General features: G+C 54.0%; 2 protein-coding genes across 2 annotated transcripts; both read right to left on the bottom strand.

Annotated features, from left to right (window-relative positions):
• Window positions 1-2423: 2423 nt before the first annotated feature.
• On the bottom strand, window positions 2424-12047 carry LOC137466903 (3 beta-hydroxysteroid dehydrogenase type 7-like). The gene is given in 8 exon segments (XM_068178519.1): window positions 2424-2556; window positions 2558-2812; window positions 2814-2845; window positions 4623-4785; window positions 5843-5942; window positions 7676-7784; window positions 9996-10205; window positions 12029-12047. Coding segments are annotated over 8 exon segments (1005 nt in total). The 3' UTR covers window positions 2424-2439.
• Window positions 12048-17616: 5569 nt separating this feature from the next.
• LOC137466900 (translational activator of cytochrome c oxidase 1-like) lies at window positions 17617-21035 on the bottom strand. Its single transcript, XM_068178516.1, has 5 exons — window positions 20878-21035; window positions 20014-20123; window positions 18876-19009; window positions 18587-18737; window positions 17617-17892 (listed from the first exon to the last, which is right to left on the bottom strand). The coding sequence occupies exons 1-5, from the start codon at window positions 20987-20989 to the stop codon at window positions 17632-17634; spliced, it is 768 nt and encodes a 255-aa protein (XP_068034617.1). The 5' UTR covers window positions 20990-21035; the 3' UTR covers window positions 17617-17631.
• Between the last annotated feature and the right edge of the window lie 6088 nt (window positions 21036-27123).

The raw sequence follows: 27123 nt of genomic DNA on the forward strand, positions 1-27123 counted from the left end.
AATCCCCAAATTCCAAAAAAATTTGCCCCAAAAATTCCCAAAAAAAAGGCGAAAATTTCCCCAAAAAATGGCCCCAAAATTCCCAAAAAAGCCAAAATGTTCCCAAAAAAAAAAAGGTCCCAAAACCCCGTCAAGAAAGCCCCAAATTCGGCCCTTTTCACCCCAAAATTCCCGGGAAAATCCCCGGAATGGAAGGAAAATCATGAATTTTGACGGAATTCCCGAAATTCCCGAAAAAAATCCCGTTTTTTTTTTGCCGGTTTTATTCGGAATTTCACCCAAAATATAAAAGGGGGCACAGGGAAAAGCCGGAGGTGGATCGGGAGCGAGATCGGGAATGGGATCGGGGAACGGGGAAAACCCGGAGTGGATTCGCGGTGGGGATTCTGGGGGAGAATCCCGGAATTTCTTTGGGATTGGGGGAAAACCCGCCTGGATCAGGAGCACAAATCCCGGCCTGGATTTAGGCCTGGATCGGGGATCAGGAGCAAATCCCGGCCTGGATTTCCTTAGGGAGCGGGATCAGGAACAAATCCCGGCCTGGATTTAGGCCTGGATCGGGATCAAGAGCAAATCCCGGCCTGGATTCTCCTCGGGATCGGGATCAGGAACAAATCCCGGCCTGGATTCCCCTCAGGATCGGGATCAGGAGCAAATCCCGGCCTGGATTCTCCTCGGGATCGGGATCAGACCCAAATCCCGGCCTGGATTCCAACCTGGAGCGGGATCAGGAGCAAATCCCGGCCTGGATTTAGGCCTGGATCTGGATCAGGAGCAAATCCCAGCATGGATTTCCCTCGGGATCGGGATCAGACCCAAATCCCGGCCTGGATTCCAGCCCGGATCTGGATCAGGAGCAAATCCCGGTCTGGATTGCAACCTGGAGCGGGATCAGGAGCAAATCCCGGCCTGGATCTGGCCTGGGCTGGGATCAGGAACAAATCAAGGACTGGATTCTAGACTGGATTGGGATGAGGAGCAAATCCTGGCCTGGATCTGGATCAGAACCAAATCCCGGCCTGGATTCCCTTAGGGAGCGGGATCAGGAGCAAATCCCGGCCTGGATTCCAACCTGGATCAGGATCAAGAGCAAATCCCGGCCCGGATTCCCCTCGGGATCGGGATCAGGAGCAAATCCCGGCCTGGATTTCCTTAGGGAGCGGGGATCAGGAACAAATCCCGGCCTGGATTTAGGGCCTGGATCGGGATCAAAAGCAAATCCCGGCCTGGATTCTCCTTGGGATCGGGATCAGGAGCAAATGCCAGCCTGTATTTAGGCCTGGATCTGGATCAAGAGCAAATCCCGGCCTGGAGTCCGGCCTGGAGCGGGATCAGGAACAAATCCCGGCCTGGATTCCGGCCTGGAGCGGGATCAGGAGCAAATCCCGGCCTGGATTCCGGCCTGGAGCGGGATCAGGAGCAAATCCCGGCCTGGATTTAGGCCTGGAGCGGGATCAGGAACAAATCCTGGCCTGGATTCCGGCCTGGAGCGGGATCAGGAACAAATCCCGGCCTGGATTCCCCCTCGGGATCGGGATCAGGAACAAATCCCGGCCTGGATTTAGGCCTGGAGCGGGATCAGGAGCAAATCCTGGCCTGGATTCCCCTCGGGATCGGGATCAGACCTAAATCCGGGCCTGGATTCCGGCCTGGATCGGGATCAGGAGCAAATCCCGGCCTGGATTTCAACCTGGATCGGGATCAGGAACAAATCCCAGCCTGGATTCCAACCTGGATCAGGATCAAACCCAAATCCTGGCCTGGATTTCCCCCAGGATCGGGATCAGACCCAAATCCCATCCTCAATTTCCCTCAGGATCGGGATCAGACCCAAATCTTGATTTTTTCCCCCCATTTTCCCCTTTTTAACCCCTTCATGCCCATCCAGACCCAGACCTGGATCACCCTCAGCCACCAATCCCCGTTTTTCCCCATTTCCCCCCATTTTCCTGATTTTCTCAACATTTTTTCACATTTTCACCTCATTTTCCCTTTTTTTTTTTCAATTTTATTTCATTTTCCCCATTTTTCTCCCATTTTTTACCGTTTCCTCCCGTTTTTCCACAATTTCCCCGCCATTTTTTTCCATTTTTTACACATTTTCCCCATTTTTTTCCCTGTTATTCTCATTTTTCCAATTCCTCCCACTTTTTAACGTATTTTTCCCCATTTCCCCCCCCTTCTTTCCCCATTTCCTCCTCCCATTTTTAACCCCTTCATGTCCAGACCCACGCCAGGATCATTTCCCTCCCAAACCACCCTTTTTTAACCCTTTCTTCCCCGTTTCTACACCGTTTCCCCCCATTTTTTTTGCCATTTCCCCCCATTTTTTTTTGCCGTTTTCCCCCCATTTTTTCGCCGTTTTTCCCCATTTTTTCGCCGTTTTTCCCCGTTTTTTTCGCCGTTTTTCCCCATTTTTTCGCCGTTTTTCCCCCCGTTTCACGCCCCGTCCAGCTGCCTCAACCACTCCGCCGTCCTCTCCCGCGCCTCCTCCCAGGAGAAGAGCGGCCGGTACCCCAACTCCCGCTCGGCCTTGTCCGTGCGGACGCTGAACGGGGGTGGACGCCACCGCCCACGTGTAGGGGTTCAGCAGCGGCGCGAAAAAAACCCCGAAACGCCCCAAAACCGCCCTCAGGACCCCGTTGAACCAGGCCAGGAGCCCCGCGATTTTGGGGGGCACCCGGGGACCCCCCGAAATGCCGGCGGGGGCCCAGCAGGAGCAGGTTGAAGTCCTCGTAGGGCACCCAGGCGAGGCGTCGTAGCAGAAGAAGAACTCGCCGCCCACCGAGGCCGGGCGGGCGCGGGCGGCGCGGGGCGGCCAGGACGTGCATCCAGGCCACGTTTCCTGACGGGAATTTGGGAGAATTTCGGGAATTTTGGGGAAATTTTGGGATTTTTGGAGGAAATTTTGGGGATTTTTGGAGGAAATTTGGGCGTTTTATGGTGAAATTTGGGTGAAATTCAGGGATTTTATGGAGAGATTTAGGGGCTGTGGGGGTGGCCAGGACATGCATCCAGGCCACGTTTCCTTCTAAGAATTTGGGGGAAATTTGGGGGTTTTTTGGCAAAATTTTGGGATTTTTTTGGGAAATGTGGGGGTTTTTGGAGGAAATTTGGGTGAAATTCGGGTAAAATTCGGGTGAAATTCAGGGATTTGACGGGAGATTTTTGAGGGATTTTGCGGGCAGGGGGTGGCCAGGACGTGCATCCAGGTGTTTCCTGACGGGAAATTTGGGTGGAATTTGGGGGTTTTTGGGAAAATTTTGGGATTTTTTTGGGAAATGTGGGGGTTTTTGGAGGAAGTTTGGGGGTTTTATGGTGAAATTTGGGTGAAATTCAGGGATTTTTCGGGGGGGATTCAGGTGGTGTGATCGGCCAGGAGGAGCATCCAGGCCACGTTTCCTGCCGGGAATTTGGGAGAATTTCGGGAATTTTGGGGAAATTTAGGGAAATTTTGGATTTTTGGAGGAAATTTGGAGGTTTTATGGGGGAATTTGGGTGAAATTCAGGGATTTTATGGAGGGATTTTAGGGGCAGGGGGTGGCCAGGACGTGCATCCAGGCCACGTTTCCTGCCGGGAATTTGGGTGGAATTTGGGAAAATCTGGGGGGTTTTTTTGGGGGGGTTTTAGGGCAAAATTTTGGGTGAAATTCGGGTGAAATTCAGGGATTTGACGGGAGATTTTTGAGGGATTTTATGGGCAGCGCGGGTGACCAGGACGTGCATCCAGGCCACGTTTCCTGCCGGGAATTTGGGGGTTTTTTGGGGAAAATCCAGGGATTTTTGGGGGGTTTTATGGTGAAATTTGGGCGAAATCCTGGGGATTGTGGGGGAAAACTTGGGGGGTGTTTTTTTTGGGGGGGGGGAAATTCCGGGATTTTTGGGGGGCTTGGAAGGAGACTTTCAGGGCCCAGGTGTGCCCAGGTGTGGCCCCGCCCCCCCGGTTGTGTCCCCTCCCCCCCAGGTGTTTCCTCCTCCCCCCCCAGGTGTGTCCTGGGTGTCCCCAGGTGTGTCCCCTCCCCCCCAGGTGTTTCCCCTCCCCCCCAGGTGTGTCCTGGATGTCCCCAGGTGTGTCCCCTCCCCCCAGTCGTGTCCCCCTCCCCCCCAGGTGTCCCCCAGTCGTGTCCCCGCCCCCCCCAGGTGTGTCCTGGATGTCCCCAGGTGTGTCCCCCTCCCCCTCAGGTGTGTCCCCACCTTTCCCCAGGTGTGTCCCCTCCCCCCCAGGTGTGTCCCCTCCCCCCCAAGTGTGTCCCCCTCCCCCCCAAGTGTGTCCCCTCCCCCCCAGGTGTGTCCCCAGGTGTGTCCCCGCCCCCCCAGGTGTGTCCCCGCCCCCCCAGGTGTGTCCTGGATGTCCCCAGGTGTGTCCCCGCCCCCCCAGGCGTGTCCCCTCCCCCCCAGGCGTGTCCCCACCCCCCCAGGTGTGTCCCCCTCCCCCCCAGGTGTTTCCCCTCCCCCCCAGGTGTCCCCAGGTGTGTCCCCACCCCCCCAAGTGTGTCCCCACCTTTCCCCAGGTGTGTCCCCTCCCCCCCAGGTGTCCCCAGGTGTGTCCCCTCCCCCCCAGGTGTGTCCCCTCCCCCCCAGGCGTGTCCCCTCCCCCCCAGGCATGTCCCCGCCCCCCTCACCTGCGTAGACCCGCCCGTGCTCGGCGTTCTGGGGGAGGGTCCGGGGCACGCGCCCCCCCAGGCCCCTCCCCCGCCGGTAGAAGAGCTCCAGCAGGGCGTGGCGCTCCCCGAAAATCCCCGTGGGGCGCAGGGCCAGCGTCACCAGCCGGCCACCGCCGGCCACCTGCGGGCCAGCGCCCAGATCCCGAGAATGCCACCCGAAATCCCGAGAATGCCACCCCAAATCCCGAGAATTCCACCCCAAATCCCGAGAATGCCACCCCAAATCCCGAGAATTCTACCCAAAATCCCGAAAATTCCACCCCAAATCCCGAGAATTCCACTTTGAATCCCGAGAATGCCACCCCAAATCCCGAGAATTCCACCCCAAATCCCGAGAATTCCACCCCAAATCCCGAGAATTCCACCCCAAATTCCAAAAATTCCACCCCAAATCCCGAAAATTCCACCCCAAATCCCGAGAATTCCACCCCGAAATCCTGAGAATTCCACCCAAAATCCCAAAAATTCCACCCGAAAATACCAAAAATTCCACCCCAAAATACCAAAAATTCCACCCCAAAAATACCAAAAATTCCACCCCCAATTCCCACAAAAAACCCCGAAATCCCGAGAATTCCACCCAAAACCCAAAACTCCACCCCGAAATACGGAGAATTCCACCCTGAAATCCCAAGAGACCCACCCGAAATCCCAAAACTCTGCCCCAAAATCCCAAAAAATTCCACCCAAAATCCCCACAAAAAAACCCCAAATCCTGGGAATTCCACCCAAAACCCAGGGGAAAACCCCAAAATCCTCAGATTTCCACCCAAAATCCCCAGGAAAAACCCAAAATCCCAAAAATTCCACCAAAAATCCCAGGGAAAAAACCAAAATCCCCAAAATTCCACCCAAAATCCAAGGGAAAACCCCAAAATCCCAAAAAATTCCACCCAAAATCCCAAATTTTTGCCATAAAATCCCAAATTTTTGCCCCAAAATCCCACATTTTGACCCAAAATCCCGATTATTTTTTTGACCCAAAATCCTGAATTTTTGACCCCAAATCCCAAATTTTCCATCCCAAAATCTCAAATTTTTACCCCAAAATCCAGATTTTTACCCCAAAATCCAGATTTTTTGACCCAAAATCCCAAATTTTCCATCCCCAATCCCCAATTTTTGCCCCAAAATCCCAAAATCCGGGTTTTTTGCCCCAAATTTTCGGCTTTCCTCACGGTTTTGCCGTTGGCCTCGAGCACGAGCCGCTCGGCCTGGGCCTTGCTCAGCGGGTACGGCTCCGAGTGGCGCGTGGGGTACGGCGACTCCTCGTCCCCCCTGCGGCCCCAAAAACGCCCAAATTCACCCCAAAATTTGGGGCATCCCAAAATCCCCAAAAACCCAAAAAATTCCAAAAAAATCCCCAAAAAATTCCAAAAATTCTGGCAAATTTTGGCACAAAAAAGCCAAAAATTGCCTCAAAATCCCCAAATCCTGTCCTGAAAATTCAATTTTTTTTTGGGATTTAGGGACACTAAAAACGCCCAAAATTCACCCCAAAAATTTGGGGCATCCCAAAATCCCCGAAAAACCCAAATATCCCCAAAAAATTCCCAAAAAAATTTCCAAAAATTCTGGCAAATTTGGGCACAAAAAAGCCAAAAATTGCCTCAAAATCCCCAAATTCTGCCCTGAAATTTCAATTTTTTTTGGGGATTTAGGGACACTAAAAACGCCTAAATTTGCCCCAAAATCCGGGCAGTCCCAAAATCCACAAAAACCCAAAAATCCCCAAAAAATTCCCCAAAAAATTCCAAAAATTCTGGCAAATTTTGGCACAAAAAAGCCAAAAATTGCCTCAAAATCCCAAATCCTGTCCTGAAAATTCAATTTTTTTTGGGATTTAGGGTCATTAAAAACGCCCAAATTCACCCCAAAATTTGGGATTCCAAAATCCCCGAAAAACCCAAAACTCCCCCAAAATTCCAGCAAAATTTGGCCCAAAAAGGCCAAAAAATCGCCTCAAAATCCTCAAATCCCACACAGAAATTTGGGATTTTGGGGCCTCAAAAATGCCCAAATTCACCCCAAAATTTGGGGATCCCAAAATCCCCGGAAATCCCCAAAAAATCCCCCAAAAAATCCCCAAAAATTCCGGCGAAATTTGGCCATTTTTGGGATTTTTTTTGGGATTTTTTTTGATTTTTTTGGGATTTTTTGGGATTTTTTTGGGGATTTTTTTGGGACTTTGGGTCGTTTTCGGGATTTTTTTTGGTTTTTTGGGATTTTCTGTAGCATTTTTTGGTTTTTCGGGGTTGTTTTGGGGTTTTTTGGGGCCATTTTTAAGATTTTTTAGGATTTCTGGGGCTTTTTTTGGGCCATTTTTGGGGTTTTTTGGGATTTTTTTGCGTTTTTTTTGGGGTTTTTTGACCGTTTTTTGCGTTCACTTTTGGGGGTTTTTGGGCCATTTTGGGGTTTTTTTTGGATCTTTTTGGGGTTTTTGGGAATTTTTGGGCCATTTTTGGGATTTTTTCAGGGGGTTTTTGGGGCGCATTTTGGGGTTTTTGGGGTGTTTTTTGGGGTTTTTGGGGCGCATTTCGGGGTTTTCAGGGTGGATTTGGGGGTTTTTGGGGGCACACAGTCCATTTTTGGGGTGAATTTTGGGGTTTTTAGGGTGAATTTTGGGGTTTTTTGGGGGTTCATTTCAGGGTTTTTGGGGTGCATTTTGCGGTTTTTGGGTGCGTTTTGGCATTTTTGGGGGGCACCAAGTCCATTTTTGGGGTTTTCGGGGTTTTTGGGGTGGTTTTTGGGGGTTTTTGGGGTGCATTTTGGTGTTTTTGGGGGCACCGAGTCCATTTTTGGGGTGCATTTTGTGGTTTTTGGGGTGCGCTTTGGTGTTTTTGGGGGGCGCTGAGTCCATTTTTTGGGGTGCATTTCGGGGTTTTTCGGGGTGGTTTTGGGGTTTTTGGGGTGCTTTTTGGTGTTTTTGGGGTGGTTTTGGGGGTTTTTGGGGTGCATTTCGGGGTTTTCGGGGTGGTTTTGGGGTTTTTTTGGGGTTTTTGGGGTGCTACCTGACGAAGGGGTCCCCGCGGGTGTTGGGCCCCACCACCTCCATGCTGCTGGTGTAGATCAGCACCGGGACCCCCGCGGCCCGGCAGCCCCGGATCACGTTCTTGGTGCCTGAAACAGCCCCAGATCACCCCAGAAACCGCCTGAAATCCCCCCAGAAACACCCCCAAAATAATCCCGAGAATATCCTGAAATTATCCCCAAAAAATCCCCAAAATATCCCGAAATTATCCCCCAAAATATCCCCAAAATATCCTGAAATCCCCCGAGAAACACCCCAAAATATCCCGATAATCACCCCAGAAACCGCCTGAAATCCCCCCAGAAACACCCCCAAAATATCCCAAATATCACCCCAGAAACCGCCCGAAATCACCCCAGAAACACCCCCAAAATATCCCGAGAATATCCTGAAATTATCCCCAAAAATATCCCCAAAATATCCCGAAAATCACCCCAGAAACCGCCTGAAATCACCCCAGAAACACCCCCAAAAATATCCCAAAAATCACCCCAGAAAACCGCCTGAAATCCCCCCAGAAACACCCCCAAAATATCCCAAAAATCACCCCAGAAACCGCCCAAAATCACCCCAGAAACACCCCCAAAATATCCCGAGAATATCCTGAAATTATCCCCAAAAACATCCCCAAAATATCGCGAAATTATCCCCCAAAATATCCCAAAAATATTCTGAAATCCCCCAGAAACACCCCCAAAATATCCCAAAAATCACCCCAGAAACCGCCCAAAATCACCCCAGAAACCACCCCCAAAATATCCCGAGAATATCCTGAAATTATCCTCAAAAACATCCCCAAAATATCCCGAAATTATCCCCAAAAATATCCCGAGAATATCCCGAAATTATCCCCAAAAACATCCCCAAAATATCCCGAAATTATCCCCAAAAATATCCCGAGAATATCCTGAAATTATCCCCAAAAACATCCCCAAAATATCCCGAAATTATCCCCAAAAACATCCCCAAAAAATCCTGAAATCACCCCAGAAACACCCCCAAAAATATCCCCAAAATATCCTGAAATCACCCCAGAAACTCCTCCAAAAATCCCCTAAAAATCCCGCAAAAAGAGCCCCAGTCCCTCCCAGTCCCTCCCAGTATAAACCAGTCCCCCCCCAGTCCATCCCAGTCCCCCCCAGTTTGTCCCAGTTTGTCCCAATCCCCTCCCAGTTCCCTCCCAGTCCCTCCCAGTCCATCCCAGTCCCTCCCAGTATAAACCAGTCCCCCCCAATCCCCACCCAATCCCCTCCAGTCCATCCCAGTCCCCCCCAGACCCTCCCAGTCCCCCCCAGTTTGTCCCAGTTTGTCCCAATCCCCCCCAGTTTGTCCCACTTTGCCCCAGTTTGTCCCAGTCCCCCCCCAGTTTGTCCAGTTTGTCCCAATCCCCCCCAGTTTTATCCCAATCCTCCCCCAGTCCCCCCCAGACCCTCCCAGTTCCCCCCAGTTCCCCCCAGTTTGCCCCAGTCCCCCCCCAGTCCCTCCCAGTTTGTCCCAGTTTGCCCCACTCCCCCCCAGTTTGCCCCACTCCCCCCCAGTTTCTCCCAGTCCCCCCCAATTCCCCCAGTTTGCCCCCAGTTTGTCCCTGTTTGCCCCAGTTTGTCCCAATCCCCCCCAGTCCCTCCCAGTTTGCCCCAGTTTGTCCCAATCTCCTCCCAGTCCCCCCCAGTTTGTCCCAGTCCCCCCCAATTCCTCCCAGTTTGTCCCAGTTTGCCCCAGTTTGTCCCAGTTTGCCCCAGTCCCCCCCAGTTTGTCCCAGTCCCCCCCAATTCCCCCCAGTTTGTCCCAGTTTGCCCCAGTTTGTCTCAGTCTGTCCCAATCCCCCCCCAGTTTGTCCCAGTCCCCCCCAATTCCCCCCCAGTTTGCCCCAGTTTGTCCCCAGTTTGCCCCAGTCCCCCCCAGTTTGCCCCAGACCCTCCCAGTTTGCCCCAGTTTGTCCCAATCCCCTCCCAGTCCCTCCCACTCCCCCCCCCAGTTTGCCCCCAGTCCCCCCCCAGTTTACCCCAGTTTGCCCCAGTTTGTCCCAGTTTGCCCCAGCCCCCCCCCAGTCCCCCCCCAGTCCCCTCCAGTTTGTCCCAGTCCCCCCACAGTCCCCCCCAGTTTGTCCCAGTTTGCCCCAGTTTGTCTCAGTCTATCCCAATCCCCCCCCAGTTTGCCCCAGTTTGTCCCAATCCCCCCCCCAGTCCCCCCCAGTTTGTCCCAATCCCCCCCAGTCCCCTCCCAGTTTGCCCCAGCCCCCCCCAGTCCCTCCCAGTCCCCCCCAGTCCCCCCCCAGTCCGCCCCAGTTTGCCTCAGTGTACCCAGCACGTTGGCCCTGGCCATGGCCTCGGGGCTGCAGCGCCCCCAGACGTCCACCAGGGAGGCGCTGTGGAACACGGCCTGGGCCCCGCCCAGCGCCGCCGCCAGCGCCCCGAAATCGCCGACGTCGGCCCGGAGGAGGCGCACCCCGCCCGCCTTGGGGACCCCGAAAACAACGGAATTCACCCCAAAACCACGCAGAGCGGCGGGGGCTGGCAACGGAACGCCCAGAAACCGGCCCAGACACGGGCAGAAAATTCACCCCGAATTCACGGAAATCGGCCCAAAAACAGCGGAAAATTCACCCAGAATTCACGGAAATCGGCGGGATTTACCCCAAATTTAACAAAATTCAGCCCAAATTTACAGAAATCAGCGGGATTTACCCCAAATTTAACAAAATTCAGCCCAAATTTACAGAAATCCACGGGATTTACCCCAAATTTAACAAAATTCACCCCGAATTCACGGAAATCGGCGGGATTTACCCCAAATTTAACAAAATTCACCCCGAATTTCACGGAAATCGGCGGGATTTACCCCAAATTTAACAAAATTCAGCCCAAAATTACAGAAATCAGCGGGATTTACCCCAAATTTAACAAAATTCAGCCCAAATTTACAAAAATCCACGGGATTGACACCAAAATTTACAAAATTCAGCCCAAATTTACAAAAATCCATGGGATTGACACCAAAATTTACAAAATTCAGCCCAAATTTACAAAAATCCATGGGATTTACACCAAAATTTACAAAATTCAGCCCAAATTTACAAAAATCTACGGGATTTACACCAAAATTTACAAAATTCAGCCCAAAAGAACCAAAATTTACAAAAATCGCCAGAAATTTACCCCAAAATCAGCCAAAATCACCCAAAGTTTTGGGGTGGATTTGGGGGATTTTGGGGAAAATTTTGGGAATTTCTTTGGGATTTTAGGGTGAATTTTGGGGCAGATTTTTGGGGAATTTTTTTGGGATTTGGGGGAATTTTTTGGGGCGTGAATTTGGGGGATTTTGGGGTGGATTTTTTGGGAATTTTTGGGGGATTTTGGTGGAATTTTTTTTGGGAATTTTGGGGGAATATTTTGGGAATTTTTTGGGGGATTTTGGGGGTGAATTTGGGGAAAATTTTCTGGAATATTTTGGGATTTTGGGGTGGATTTTTGGGGTGAATTTGGGGGATTTTAGGGTGGATTTTTGGGGGGATTTTGAGGGAATTTTTGGGGGATTTTGGGGGAATTTTGGGTGGATTTTGGGGCAGATTTTTGGGAATTTTTGGGATGAATTTTGGGGTGAATTTAGGAGATTTTGTGTGTGGATTTTTTGGGAATTTTTGGGGCATTTTGGTGGAATTTTTTGGGAATTCTGGGGGAATATTTTGGGAATTTTTTTGGGGATTTTGGGGTGAATTTGGGGAAAATTTTCTGGAAATATTTTTGGGATTTTGGGGTGGATTTTTGGGGTGAATTTGGGGGATTTTTTGGGGGAAGTTTTGGGAAATTTTTTGGGATTTTGGGGTGGATTTTTTGGGGTTAATTTGGGGGATTTTAGGGTGGATTTTTGGGGGGATTTTGAGGGAATTTTTGGGGGATTTTGGGGGAATTTAGGGGCAGATTTTTGGAATTTTTGGGGTGAATTTTGGGGTGAATTCGGGGGGATTCTGGGGTGGATTTTTTGGGAATTTTTGGGGGATTTTGGTGGAATTTTTTGGGAATTTTGGGGGTATATTTTGGAATTTTTTTGGGGATTTTGGGGTGAATTTGGGGAAAATTTTCTGAATATTTTTGGGATTTTGGGGTGGATTTTTGGGGTGAATTGGGGGGGATTTTTGGGTGGATTTTTGGGGGGATTTTGAGGGAATTTTTTGGGGATTTTGGGGGAATTTTGGGGCATATTTTTGGAATTTTTGGGGTGAATTTTGGGGTGAATTCGGGGGATTTTGGGGTGGATTTTTGGGAATTTTTGGGGGAATTTTTTGGGAATTTTTTGGGAATTTTGGGGGGTGGATTCGGGGGATTTCGGGGCTCACGGTGCCGCTCCGGGATCATGCCCGGGGTCGGGGTTGAGGTCGAGGATCCGCAGCTCCCGAAGCTCCGGCTCCGCCTCCAGCAGCACCTGCACCAGGTGAGAGCCCAGGAAGCCCGAACCGCCCGTCACCACCAGCACCAGGCCCTGGGGAGACTGGGATTGAACTGGGATTGAACTGGGAGGACTGGGAAGGGTCAGAGCCCCAAAAAATTCCCAAAAAAATCCCAAAAAAACCCAAAAAAATCGCATTGGGAACGGCCAAAATAGTCAGAATTCAACTGGGAACCCAAAAAAACCCAACTGGGAATGCTGGGATTGAACTGGGATTGAACTGGGATTGAACTGGGAAGGGTCAGAACCCCAAAATTCCCAAAAAAATCCCAAAAACCCCAAAAAATCCCAAAAAAAAATCGCATTGGGAACGGCCAAAATTGTCAGAATTCAACTGGGAACCCAAAAAAATCCAACTGGGAATGCTGGGTTTGAACTGGGATTGAACTGGGATTGAACTGGGATTGAACTGGGATTGAACTGGGATTGAACTGGGAAGGGTCAGAACCCCAAAATTCCCAAAAAAAATCCCAAAAACCCCCAAAAAATCCCAAAAAAATCGCATTGGGAACGGCCAAAATTGTCAGGAATTCAACTGGGAACCCAAAAAAATCCAACTGGGAATGCTGGGTTTGAACTGGGATTGAACTGGGATTGAACTGGGATTGAACTGGGATTGAACTGGGAGGACTGGGAAGGGTCAGAGCCCAAAAAATTCCCAAAAAATTCCCAAAAAAACCCAAAAAAACCCAAAAAAATCGCATTGGGAACGGCCAAAATTGTCAGAATTCAACTGCGAACCCAAAAAAATCCAACTGGGAATGCTGGGATTGAACTGGGATTGAACTGGGATTGAACTGGGATTGAACTGGGAAGGGTTCAGAGCCCCAAAAAATTCCCAAAAAAACCCAAAAAAAGTCAAAAAAAATCGCATTGGGAACGGCCAAAATCGTCAGAATTCAACTGAGAACCCAAAAATCCAACTGGGAGTGCTGGGATTGAACTGGGATTGAACTGGGAGGACTGGGAACGGTCAGAGCCCCAAAAAAATTCCCAAAAAAAATCCCAAAAAAAACCAAAAAAAATCGCATTGGGAACGGCCAAAATCGTCAGAATTCCCATTGGAACCCAAAGAAATCCAACTGGGAATGCTGGGATTGAACTGGGATTGAACTGGGATTGAACTGGGAGGACTGGGAAGGGTCAGAGCCCCAAAAAATTCCCAAAAAAAATCCCAAAAAACCCAAAAAAATCGCATTGGGAACGGCCAAAATCGTCAGAATTCCCATTGGGAACCCAAAGAAATCCAACTGGGAATGCTGGGATTGAACTGGGATTGAACTGGGATTGAACTGGGATTGAACTGGGATTGAAGTGGGAAGGGTCAGAACCCCATAAAAATCCCAAAAAACCCCAAAAAAAACCAAAAAAAATCGCATTAGAATGGCCAAATTTCATATTTCAACCCCAAAAATTCACCTGGGGGAGCCCAAAAACCCCAAAAAACCCAAAAAATCCCCAAAAATTCCGTTTGGAGCCCCAAAAAATCCCAAAATTCCCCCCCAAAAAATCCCAAAATTACCCAAAAAAATACCAAATTTTCCCCCAAATTTCCCCCAAAAATCCCTAAAATTTCATTTATGATTCCCAAAAATCCCCAAAATTCTCCCAAAAATCCCCAAAATCCGCCCCGAATTCCCCTCCCCCACCCGGAAGCGGCTCCGAACTCGCCCGAAATCGCCCAAAATTCCAAAATTTGCCCAAAATTACCCAAAATCCCCAAAATTCATTTGAAGTCCCAAAATCCCCAAAAATATCCTAAAAAATCCCCAAATCCCCGAAAATTCCTAAAAAAATCCCCCAAAATTCACTGCGGGACCCCACCAAAATTTCCCAAAATTCCCAAAATTTCTCCAAAAATTCCCAAAAATTCCCCCCAAAAATCCCAAAAAAATTCACTTTCGAGCCCCAGAAAATCCAAAAAAACCCCCGAAATTCTCCCAAAAAATCCCCAAAATCCGGCCCGAGTTCCCCTCCCCCACCCGGAAGCGGCTCCGAACTCGCCCAAAATCCCCAAAATTTGCCCAAAATTGCCCAAATTTGCCCCAAATTTCCCCTCCCCCCCCTACCTGGGGCTGGGCGCCCTCCATGGCGCCGCCGCTGCCCCCTCCCCCACCCGGAGTTTGGGGCGATTTCCCGGGAATTTGGGGAGGCCACGCCCCCCGGGGGTGGGGCGAGGGCGGGGCGGGGGCGGGGCGAAAAAAACAGCGGGGGAATTTTGGGGGGGAAAAATCGGGAATTTGGGGTTTGAGACCACAAAAAGGGAATTTTTGGAGGGAGAAAATTGGGATTTTGGAAGGGAAATGGGGTTCGGGGGGAAATTGGGGGTTTTGGGGGGAAATTGGGGGTTTTGGGGACGGAAATTGGGGATTTGGACACAAAAATTGGGGATTTTTGGAGGGAAAATTTGGGATTTTTGAGGGGAAAAACTGGGGATTTTGGGCAAAATCAAAGAGTCCTCCAAGCGGGCCAGAGCGGCTCCAATAAGGGTGAATGGCAGTGACCATAGAGTTGAGAAAAGGGGCGTTGGGAATCATGGGGGATTTTGGTCCTCCGAGCGAGCCAGAGCGGCTCCGACCGGAAGTAACCATCAAGCAGAAGAGGTAATGACGGCGCGGACCGGAAATGAACATAGAGATGAGGGGCGATCGTTAAGGTTAACGGAAGTTGCGGTCCTCCGAGCGGGCCAGAGCGGCACGAAGCCGGAAATAACCGTTAGCCACCAAAGGGAGGACCCAAAACGCGGCGGTTTGGCACCAAAAAAGGCAAAACCGTGACGCAATCGGGGCCTAAAACCGGACCTGAGCCGCTTTTGGGGCCAAATTCCCGTTTTTCGGGATTTTTTTTTGGGGGAGAGGCCAATTCCGGTTTCACCACCCACTTCCGGCGGTGTTCCCCTTCCTTTCCGTTCCCCCCGCGCTCACTTCCGGTCGCACCCGCCTCCGTTCCGGCCCCGGTGAGTCCCAAAATCGGCGAATTTCGCCCCAAAATCGGCGAAATTCGCCCCAAAATCGGCGAAATTCGCCCCAAAATCCCCGAGGAAGGAGCGAGGAGGGGGAGGGGAGTTTCACCCGGGCCGTTAATCGCTGCGGATCGATGGATCGAGCGATTTTCCCCAAAAATCGCCGTTTTCCCGCCCCAAATCCGCCCCCGCCTTTTCCCGATTTTCCCGATTTTTTGCCCCAAAGGCTCCTCCGGGCTGGGTTTGGGTCAATCTGGGCCGATTTGGGGCAATTTGGGTCATTTGGGGTCGATTTCCGTCAATTTTGGGTCGATCCAAGACAATTTTGGGCCGATTTAGGCCAATTTAGGTCGATTTTGGCCGCTTTGGGTCAATTTGGATCAATTTTGGTCAACTTGGGTCAATCCAAGGCCAGTTTGGGTCAATTTTGGCCGATTTGGATCAATTTTGGTCAATTTGGCTCAGTTTTGGTCAATTTTGGCCAATTTGGGTCAATTGTGGCTGATTTGGGTCAATCCCGGGCCAATTTGGGTTAATTTTGGTCAATTTTGTCCAATTTGGGTCACTTTGGCTCAGTTTTGGTCAATTTTGGCCAATTTAGGTAAATTTTGGTCAATTTGGGCCAATCCAAGACCAATTTGGGTCAATTGTGGCCGATTTGGGTCAATTTTGGCCAATTTTGGTCAATTTGGCTCAATTTGGGCCAATCCAAGACCAATTTGGGTCAATTTTGGCCGATTTGGGTCAATTGTGGCTGATTTGGGTCAATTTTGGCCAATTTTGGTCAATTTGGCTCAATTTGGGCCAATCCAAGACCAATTTGGGTCAATTTTGGCCGATTTGGGTCAATTGTGGCCGATTCGGGTCAATTCTGGCCAATTTAGTTCAATTTTGGCCAATTTGGGTCGATTTTCATCGATTTTTCGCCAATTTTCACCGATTCCTGCCAGATTTTCACCGATTCCCCCCCGATTTCCTCCCCGCAGCGTCCACCCCCGGCCGGACGATGCCCAAGCCCCTCCGGCCGCGCCCGGCCGAGCGCGTGCGGCAGCGTTTCCGGCGGCTGCGGCGCGCGGCGCGGGCGCTGGTGCTGGAGAACGCCGCGCTCTGCGACGAGCTGGCGCGGCTCGAGGCCAAGTGGACGCTGGCCCGCGGCCAGCGGCGATTCCTGCTCGGACGCCTGCTCGGACACCGCGCCGCCGCGGCCGGAGAGGCGGCCGGAGAGGCGGCCAGGCGGCCGCGGAGAGCGAGGGCGGCCGCGGCGAGGGGGAGGGGCGGGAGGGGCGGCGGGAGGGATGACCAGTGGTCAGCGGGGTCCAAGGATGACCAGTGGTCAGCGGGGTCCAAGGATGACCAGTGGTCAGTGGCGGTGAAGGAGGAGCAGTGGTCATCGGGCGTGAAGGAGGAGCAGTGGTCATCGGGCTCAAAGGATGACCAGTGGTCAGTGGGCGTGAAGGAGGAGCAGTGGTCAGCGGGCTCGAAGGATGACCAGTGGTCAGCGGGCTCTAAAGATGACCAGTGGTCAGCAGGGGTGAAGCAGGAGCAGTGGTCAGCGGGCTCGAAGGATGACCAGTGGTCAGCAGGATTGAGAGATGACCAGTGGTCAGCGGGCTCAAGAGCAGCCGGCTCAAGAGATGACCAGTGGCCAGCAGGAGGAAGAGCCGGCTCAAGAGATGACCAGTGGCCAGCAGGAGGAAGAGCCGGCTCAAGAGATGACCAGTGGCCAGCAGGAGGAAGAGCTGGCCCAAGAGATGACCAGTGGTCAGCAGGAGGAAGAGCTGGCTCGAGAGATGACCAGTGGTCAAGCGGACGAGCAGCGTCCGGCTCTCGGCCGCGCCACGCCGCCGCGCCGATGTCCGGCGGGCTCCGGCCACCGGACGAGGCTCGAGATGACCACAGGCCCAACGGAGGAGCCGCTGACCGCTCGGCCGCGGTCCGGCAGGAGGAAGAGGAGGAGGAGGATGACCACGATGACCACGAGGAGGACGAGGAGGACGAGGAGGAGGACGAGGATGAGGACGAAGGCTCCGCTGCGGCCTTTGGCTACTCCGGCCTCTTCCTGGGCAGTCCGGCCGGCTCGGACGAGTGACCACCAATAAATGACCCCGGCCGCAGCGGCCGGAGGGGTTTTGGTCGCTCCACGATGAGATTCGGACGTTGTTTGGCCGCGCCGCGATGACCGCTGAACGTACCCGATGACCACTGACCCCCCTGAATGACCACTGACCCCCCCCACTGACCCCCTGGCCACCCTGAGTGACCACTGGCCACTGACCACCCCACTGACCATTGACCACCCCCAATGACCTTTGGTCACTCCTTGACCATCCCCACTGACCCTTGACCCCACCACTGACCACCCCCATTGACCCCTTGACCACCCCCAATGACCTTTGGTCACTCCTTGACCATCCCCACTGACCCTTGACCCCACCACTGACCACTGACCATCCCTTGACCCCACCACTGACCACCCCTTGACCCCACCACTGACCAATGACCACTGACCACTGGACCACCACTCACACCTTTTATTGAGCGCCGGGCGGCGCGGCCGGAGCAGAGTGGCCACCCGGAGTGACCGCCGGCCCGTCCTGGATGTTGTGGAAGAGCCGGACGACGTCCGGCCACTCGGCCAGAGCCTGGAGTAGCCGCTCGGCCTCGGCCCTCGGACCGTCCGGCAAGGCCAACGCTGACCGCGGCACGAACTCGACGGCGGCCGAGAGCGGCCGGAGCCCTGCGGCCACCAGGTGCTGCCGGACAGAGCCCAGGGCCGAGGGGTCACACAGGAACTGCGGGGAGGGGTCAGCGGTCAGCCAGGGGTCAGCGGGGGGGTCAAGGGGTCAGCCAGGGGTCAGCGGGGGGGTCAAGGGGTCAGCCAGGGGTCAGCGGTCAACCAGGGGCCAAGGGATCAGCAAGCGGTCACTGGCAGTGGTCAGTGGTCATTGGGAATGGTCAAGTGGTCAGTGAGGGGCCAGTGGTGGGGGTCAGTGAGGGGTCAAGGGGTCAGTGAGGGGTCAATGGTCAGTGGGGTGGTCAAGGGGTCAGTGAGGGGTCAAGGGGTCAGTGGGGGTGGTCAGTGGTCATTGGGGTGGTCAAGGGGTCAGTGGCCTTTGGGAGTGGTCAAGGGGTCAACAAGGGGTCAAGGGGTCAATGAGGGGCCAGTAGTCATCAGGAATGGTCAGTGGTCATTGGGAGTGGTCAAGTGGTCAGTGAGGGGTCAAGGGGTCAGTGGGGGTGGTCAGTGGCCATTGGGAGTGGTCAAGGGGTCAACGAGGGGTCAAGGGGTCAATGAGGGGCCAGTGGTCATCAGGAATGGTCAGTGGTCATTGGGGTGGTCAAGGGGTCATTCAGGGCGGTCACTGGTCCTTCCAAGAAGTGACCAGTGACCACCAGGGATGGGTCAAGGAGTGACCCGCGCCGGCGCTGACCGCCGAGTGACCGCGGGCAGCGGTCAGCGAGCAGCCGGAGCCGCCTCGGACCCACCTTGAGCTCGGCCTCATCCTCGGCCACCACGTCCTGGGCTCCGGCCGCTGCGGCCACCTCCAGCGCGGCCTCCATGGCCAACGTCTGGCCGGACACTCGGACCACGCCCACGGCCTCGAAGGCGTACCGGACATCACCGGTCAGCGAGGCCCTGAGTGACCAGTGGTCATCAGGGGTCACCCAGTGGTCAGTGAGGGTCAGCCAGGGGTCACCAACCCCCCCAGAGTGACCGGCGGTCACCAGCGGTCACCCGGCGGTCACCAGCGGTCACCCAGCGGTCAGCACTGACCCGTAGCGGCTGAGCAGTGTCCGGAGCTCGGCCTGGCTGCGCCGGACGTTGTCCGTGCGGACGTCCAGCAGGAGCAGTGACCCCCCCGGGCCCCGAGCGGTCAGCAGCACCTGCGACCCTCCGGCCGGACGCTCCTGTGGCCGGAGAGAGCGGTCAGTGGGCAGTGGTCAGTGACTCTGTGGCCGGAGAGAGCGGTCAGCGGTCAGTGACCGTGGCCGGAGAGAGCGGTCAGTGGGCAGTGGTCAGTGACTCTGTGGCCGGAGAGAGCGGTCAGCGGTCAGTGACCGTGGCCGGAGAGAGCGGTCAGTGGGCAGTGGTCAGTGACTCTGTGGCCAGAGAGAGCGGTCAGCGGTCAGTGACCGTGGCCGGAGAGAGCGGTCAGTGGGCAGTGGTCAGTGACTCTGTGGCCGGAGAGAGCGGTCAGCGGTCAGTGACTCGCCAGTGACCGCTGCTGTGGCCGGAGAGAGCGGTCAGCGGTCAGTGACCGTGGCCGGAGAGAGCGGTCAGTGGTCATTCAGTGGTCATTCAGTGGTCACTGAGGATCATTCAGGGGTGGTCAGTGGTCACTCAGGGGTGGTCAGGGATGTCAGTGGTCATTCAAGGGCACTCAGTGGTCAATCAGGGGTGGTCAGTGGTCACTAGGGAGTGGTCAGTGGTCACTCAGCGGTCACTCAGGGGTGGTCAGGGATGGTCAGTGGTCACTCAGGGGTGGTCAGTGGTCACTCAGGGGTCACTCAGGGGTGGTCAAGGATGGTCAGTGGTCACTCAGGGATGGTCAGTGGTCACTCAGGGGTGGTCAGTGGTCACTCAGTGGTCACTCAGGGGTGGTCAAGGATGGTCAGTGGTCACTCAGTGGTCACTCAGGGATGGTCAGTGGTCACTCAGTGGTCACTCAGGGGTGGTCAGGGATGGTCAGTGGCCACTCAGTGGTCACTCGGGTCACTCAGGGATGGTCAGTGGTCACTCAGTGGTCAGTCAGGGGTGGTCAGTGGTCACTCAGCGGTCACTCAGGGGTGGTCAAGGATGGTCAGTGGTCACTCAGGGATGGTCAGTGGTCACTCAGCGGTCACTCAGGGGTGGTCAGGGATGGTCAGTGGTCACTCAGTGGTCACTCAGGGGTCACTCAGCGGTCACTCACCCTGGCTGACCGCAGGGCTCCCTCGATGGTGGCCTTGGGCACGTTGAGTGACCGGCACTGGGCCACCACCGCGGCCAGCTCGGGGTTCAGCGACGGCTCCGGGCCGCCCTCTGCGGGGGAGGGGCGGGGCTCTCGCATCGCCATAGCGACAGCCCCACGTCCCGATATCGCGATAGCCCCGTGTCCCGATATCACGATATCGCGATAGCCCGATATCCCGATGTCCCAATGTCCCGATATCGCGATAGCCCCGTGTCCCGATATCACGATATTGCGATATCCCAATGTCCCGATATCCCGATGTCCCAATGTCCTAATATCGCGATATCCCAATGTCCCAATATCGCGATATCCCAATGTCCCGATGTCCCAATATTGCGATTGCCCAATGTCCCGATATCGCGATATCCCCGTAGCCCAATGTCCCGATAGCGCGATAGCCCAATGCCCCAATGTCCCAGTATCGCGATATCCCAATGTCCCGATATCGTGATATCCCAATGTGCCAATGTCCTGATATCACAACAGCCCAATGTCCCGATGTCGTGATATCCCAATGTCCCAATATTGCGATATCCCAATGTCCCAGTATCGCGATATCCCCATAGCCCAATGTCCCAGTATTGCGATAGCCCCAATGTCCTGCTATCACGATACCCCGATACATCGCGATATCCCAGCGTCCCATCGCCCTCTCCTCCTCCTCCATCGCGACACCCCCACCCCCTCACCCTCTATCGCGACAGCCCCCACCCCCTCTATCGCGACAGGCCCCACCCCCCCCCATCGCGACACACCCATCACAACCCCCCCCACCCCACCCCCCTCTATCGCGACACCCCCCCCCCCGCCCTATCGCGACACCTCTGGCCGCCGCCCTCAGCATCCGCGCCATTTTCTGGCACAGGCGGCTCCGCTCCGCGTCCCGCGGGCCCTTCACGTTGCGCACCTTGGACCAGCGGTTGTGGCCGGCCATGGCCCGGCCCGCCGGGGCCAGCGGGGCCAGCGGGGCCGGCGGGACCCGCCCGAGGCTCGGTGGCCACCGGGGGGTGCCGAGGTGGCCCCAGAGAGCGGCGCGGAGCGGCCGGGCCAGCGCCGGGGCCCGCTGGGCCAGCGCCGCCGCCGCCATTTTGTGGCGCTTCTTCCTCTGCCCTCACGGAGCGGCGGCTTCCGCTTCCGGCGCGCCGCGGGGCACTGTGGGTACGGGGGTGATTTGCATGGCCACGCCCCTCGATTTAAAACTGACAGGAGGGGTGAATTGGTGTCGTTTGCATAGCCACGCCCCTCGGTTTAAAACTGACAGGAGGGGTGAATTGGTGTCATTTGCATAGCCACGCCCCTCGGTTTAAAACTGACAGGAGGGGTGAATTGGTGTCGTTTGCATAGCCACGCCCCTCGGTTTAAAACTGACAGGAGGGGTGAATTGGTGTCATTTGCATAGCCACGCCCCTCGGTTTGAAGCTGACAGGAGGGGTGAATTGGTGTCATTTGCATAGCCACGCCCCTCGGTTTGAAGCTGACAGGAGGGGTGAATTGGTGTCATTTGCATAGCCACGCCCCTCAGGTTGAAACTGACAGGAGGGGTGAATTGGTGTCATTTGCATAGCCACGCCCCTCGGTTTAAAACTGACAGGAGGGGTGAATTGGTGTCATTTGCATAGCCACGCCCCTCGGTTTGGAGCGGATATTAATGAGGTGAGTGGGTGATTTGCATAGCCACGCCCTTCTGATTTAAAACATATAAAGGGTGAGTGTGGTGATTTGCATAGCCACGCCCCTCAGTAAAAAATATATAATATGGGAATGGGTTGATTTGCATAGTCACGCCCTCTTTGGGAACTATCTAGTGGTGTTACTGCTGTAATTTGCATAGCTACGCCTACTTTTATAACAATATATTGTGTTAATAGAGTGATTTGCATAGCCACGCCCCTGCGTTTAAAACTGATATAAGAGGGTGTGAGTGGGGTGATTTGCATAGCCACGCCCCTCAGTTCAAGACTGATATGGGGAAATGGATGATCTGCATAGCCACGCCTACTTTAATAATGAGATAGGTGTGTTAATGGAGCAATTTGCATAGCCACGCCCCCGGGTTTAAAACTGATATCAGAGGGTGTGAGTGGGGTGATTTGCATAGCCACGCCCCTCAGTTCAAGACTGATATGGGGAAATGGATGATCTGCATAGCCACGCCTACTTTAATAATGAGATATGTGTATTAATGGAGGGATTTGCATAGCCACGCCCTCTGTAAGAACAATCTAGTGGTGTTAATGAGTTGGTTTGCATAGCCACGCCTCCTGTAGGAACACTCTGGGAGTGTTAGTGGATTTATTTGCATAGCCACGCCCCTCAGTTAAAAACTTATATAAGTGGTGAGTTAGGTGATTTGCATAGCCACGCCCTTGCATTAAAACTGATCTACTGGGGTATTTTGCATAGCCACGCCCTCAGTCGAAAAACTGATCTAGTGGTGTTAATGAGGTGATTTGCATGGCCACGCCTCCTTCAAGAATGATCTACTGGTGTTCATGATGGTTATTTGCATAGCCACGCCCCTCATTTAAAAACCAATCTAATGGTGTTAAAGGAGGTGATTTGCATAGCCTCGCCCTCACTCAAAAAACCTGTATAAAAATATCTATGGCGTGATTTGCATAACCACACCCCTAAACAGCTATCAAATGTGTTAATGGAGTGATTTGCATAGCCGTGCTATGCAAATCTTACAAATTATCTAGTGGTGTGCATCGGGTGATTTGCATAGCCACACCCTCATAATAAAACAGATTGGTTGGTGTGAATAGAGTGATTTGCATAGCCACGCCCTCACTTTAAAATTGATGTAAGGGTGTGTATGTGGTGATTTGCATAGCCACGCCCCTCACCCTGCAAACCTGTATAGTGGTGTTGATGGAGTGATTTGCATAGCCACGCCCCCTTTAGGAATTCTCAGCTCGTGTCAATGGCGCTGATGGACAGACGGACACGGGGGGTGGACGGACGGACAGGTGGACACGGGGGACGGACGGGCGGACGGACGGACAGTGGGGACGGACACAGGGAATCGACGGATGGACGGACGGACAGGTGGACACGGGGGACGGACGGGCGGACAGACGGACAGACGGACAGATGGACGGGCGGGTGGACAGATGGACACGGGGGGATGGACTGAATGGACGGACAGGTGGGCTGGACAGACGGACAGATGGACAGGGAGATGGGACACAGGGACATGGACAGACGGAACACGGGGGCAAGGACAGACGGACACGGGCACGGACAGACGGACAGATGGACACGGGAATGGGCGCACAGATGGACAGGCAGACAGACGGACACGGGGAATGGACAGACGGACACGGGGGAGGAACACAGGGAATGGGCGGACAGTTGGGATGGACAGACGGACGGACAAGGAGATGGGCACAGGGACATGGACAGACGGACACGGGGGATGGACGGACGGACAGATGGACAGGGAGATGGACACGGGGGATGAAAAGTTGGGATGGACAGACAGACGTACAGATGGACATGGGGAATGGACGGACGGATGGACGGACGGATGGATGGACGCAGGGGATGGACAGACAGACACGGGGGATGGATGGACAGACATGAGGAACGGACAGATGGACACGGGCGAATGGACGGACAGACGGACAGATGGACATGGGGGAATGGACGGACACAGGGAATAGACAGACGGACAGATGGACACAGGGAATGGACGGACGGACACGGGGAATGGACGGACGGACAGATGGACACAGGGAATGGACGGACGGACACGGGGAATGGACGGACGGACAGATGGACACAGGAAATGGACGGACGGACACGGGGAATGGACAGGTGGACACAGGGAATGGACAGACAGACAGACGGACACGGGGAATGGACGGACACGAGGGACGGACGGACGGACAGATGGACACGGGGAATGGACAGACGGACACGGGGAACGGACAGACGGACACGGGGAATGGACGGACGGACAGATGGACATGGGGAATGGACAGACGGACACAGGGAATGGACGGACGGACACAAGGGACGGACGGACAGACAGATGGACACGGGAAATGGACAGACGGACACGGGGAATGGACGGACGGACACAAGGGACGGACGGACGGACAGATGGACACAGGGGATGGGCAGACGGACACGGGGAATGGACGGACGGACGGACAGACGGACACGGGGAATGGACAGACGGACACAGGGAATGGATGGACGGACAGATGGACACAGGGAATGGACAGACGGACACGGGGAATGGACGGACGGACACAAGGGACGGACGGACAGACGGACGGGCCCCATCCCCCCTCCCCTCCCCTCCCCCCCCGCCGCGAAGCCGCTCCTTCCTCTCCTCGCGCCCGTGACGTCACCGCCGCGCGGGGGTGGGGGGGGGAGGGGCGGACCCACGTGACCCCCGAACTTCCCCCGCCCCCGCGCCCCGCCCCCACCTTTCCCCGGCCACGCCCCCTTTTGCTTATTTTATTTTATTTTGTTTTATTTCATTTTATTTTACTTATTTTAATTCATTTTATTTTACATTTTATTCTATTTTATTTATTTTATTTTATTTTATTTTAAATTTTACTTTATTTTATTTTTATTCTGGCTTAGTCTAGTTTAGTTTACTTAGTTTATTTTACATTTTTATTTTATTTTATTTTATTTTATTCTGTTTTATTCTATTTTATTTTATCATTTTATTTTACTTTTTTTTAAATTTTATTTTGTTTTACATTTTTATTTTATTTTATTTTGTTTTACATTTTTATTTTATTTTATTTTATTTTATTTTATTTTATTTTAGGTTCCTATTTTTTTTTAATTTTAATTTATTTTATATTTTACTTTATTTTATTTTTCATTTAAATTAAATTAAATTTTATTTTACTTTATTTTATTTTATTTTACTTTATTTTACTTTATTTTATTTTATTTATTTTATTTTATTTTACTTTATTTTATTTTATTTTATTTTATTTTATTTTATTTTATTTTATTTTATTTTATTTTATTTTATTTTATTCGGGTTTTTTCAGCCCAAAATTTCTCACCCGCCCCTCCCCCACCCCCACCCATCCCCCCCCTTCCTGCCCCTCCCCCACCCTTCCTGCCCCTCCCCCACCCTTCCTGCCCCTCCCCCCCTCTTTTTTCCCCCGGCCCCGCCCCTTTTTTGGGGGTTTTTTTTCCGGTTTTTTTTCACCCCAAAATGTCTCACCCGCCCCTCCCCCACCCTTCCTGCTCCTCCCCCACCCTTCCTGCCCCTCCCCCACCCTTCCTGCCCCTCCCCCACCCCCGGTTCCGCTTCCCGGCCCCGAGGAGCCGCGATGGAGCCGCGGGAGCTCCTGGCGCTGCTGGGGACAGGTGGGGACACCTGGGGACATCGGGCCGGACACTCGGACACTCGGACACTCGGACATCGGGATGGACACTCGGACATCGGGATGGACACTCGGACATCGGGGTGGAGCGGACACCTGGACACTGGGGTGGACACCTGGACTTTGGGGTGGACACCTGGACATTGGGGTGGACACCTGGACACTGGGGACACACCTGGGGACACCTGGGGACAGCTGGGGACATCGGGCCGGACACTCGGACACTCAGACACTTGGACATCGGGATGGACACTCGGACATCGGGATGGAGCGGACACCTGGACACTGGGGTGGACACCTGGACTTTGGGAACACACCTGGGGACACCTGGGGACAGCTGGGGACATCGGGCCGGACACTCGGACACTTGGACACTCAGACATCGGGATGGACACTCGGACATCGGGGTGGAGCGGACACCTGGACATTGGGGTGGACACCTGGACACTGGGGACCCCCCTGGACATTGGGAATGGGGACACCTGGGGACACCTGGGGACAGTCGGACATCAGGGTGGGCAGATGGACACTCAGACATTATGGTGGACACTCGGACATGGGTGTGGACAGGTGGACATGGGGGTGGAGTGGACATCTGGACATTGGGGTGGACACCTGGACATTGGGGACTGCCCTGGACATTGGGACTGGGGACCCCTGGGGACACCTGGGGACAGCTGGACATCGGGGTGGACAGATGGACACTTGGACATTGGGATGGACACTCAGACATCAGGGTGGGCAAATGGACACTCGGACATCAGGCTGGACACTCGGACACTCGGACATCGTGGTGGAGCGGACACCTGGACACTGGGGTGGACACCTGGACATTGGGGACACACCTGGGGACAGCAGGGGACAGCCGGACATCATGGTGGGCAGGTGGACACTCGGACCTCAGGGTGGACAATCGGACATTGGGGTGGAGTGGACATCTGGACATTGGGGACCCCCTTGGACATTGGGACTGGGGACACCTGGGGACACCTGGGGACACCTGGGGACACCTGGGGACAGCCGGACATCGGGGTGGACACTTGGACATCGGGGTGGACACTTGGACATTGGGATGGACACCTGGACATGGGGGTAGACACTCGGACATTGGGGTGGACACTTGGACATTGGGGACCCCCCTGGACATTGGGAGGGGATGGACACCTGGACATTGGGGTGGACGCTCGGACATTGGGGTGGACACTTGGACATGGGGGTGGGGTGGACACTCGGCCATGGGGGTGGACAGGTGGACACCTGGGCATGGGGGTGGACAGGTGGACACCTGGCCATGGGGGTGGACACTCGGCCATGGGGGTGGACAGGTGGACACTCGGCCATGGGGGTGGACACTCGGCCATGGGGGTGGACAGGTGGACACCTGGGCATGGGGTTGGACACTCGGCCATGGGGGTGGACAGGTGGACACCTGGACATTGGGGTGGACACTTGGCCATGGGGTTGGACAGGTGGACACTCGGCCATGGGGGTGGACAGGTGGACACCTGGGCATGGGGGTGGACACTCGGCCATGGGGGTGGACAGGTGGACACCTGGACATCGGGGTGGACACTCGGCCATGGGGGTGGACACTCGGCCATGGGGGTGGGATGGACACTCGGCCATGGGGGTGGACAGGTGGACACCTGGCCAGGTGTGACCCCTCCCCCCACGTTGTTGCCCCTCCCCCAGCCCT

This window comes from Anomalospiza imberbis, unplaced genomic scaffold (genome assembly GCF_031753505.1).
Source record: "Anomalospiza imberbis isolate Cuckoo-Finch-1a 21T00152 unplaced genomic scaffold, ASM3175350v1 scaffold_468, whole genome shotgun sequence".
Lineage (NCBI taxonomy): Eukaryota > Metazoa > Chordata > Aves > Passeriformes > Viduidae > Anomalospiza > Anomalospiza imberbis.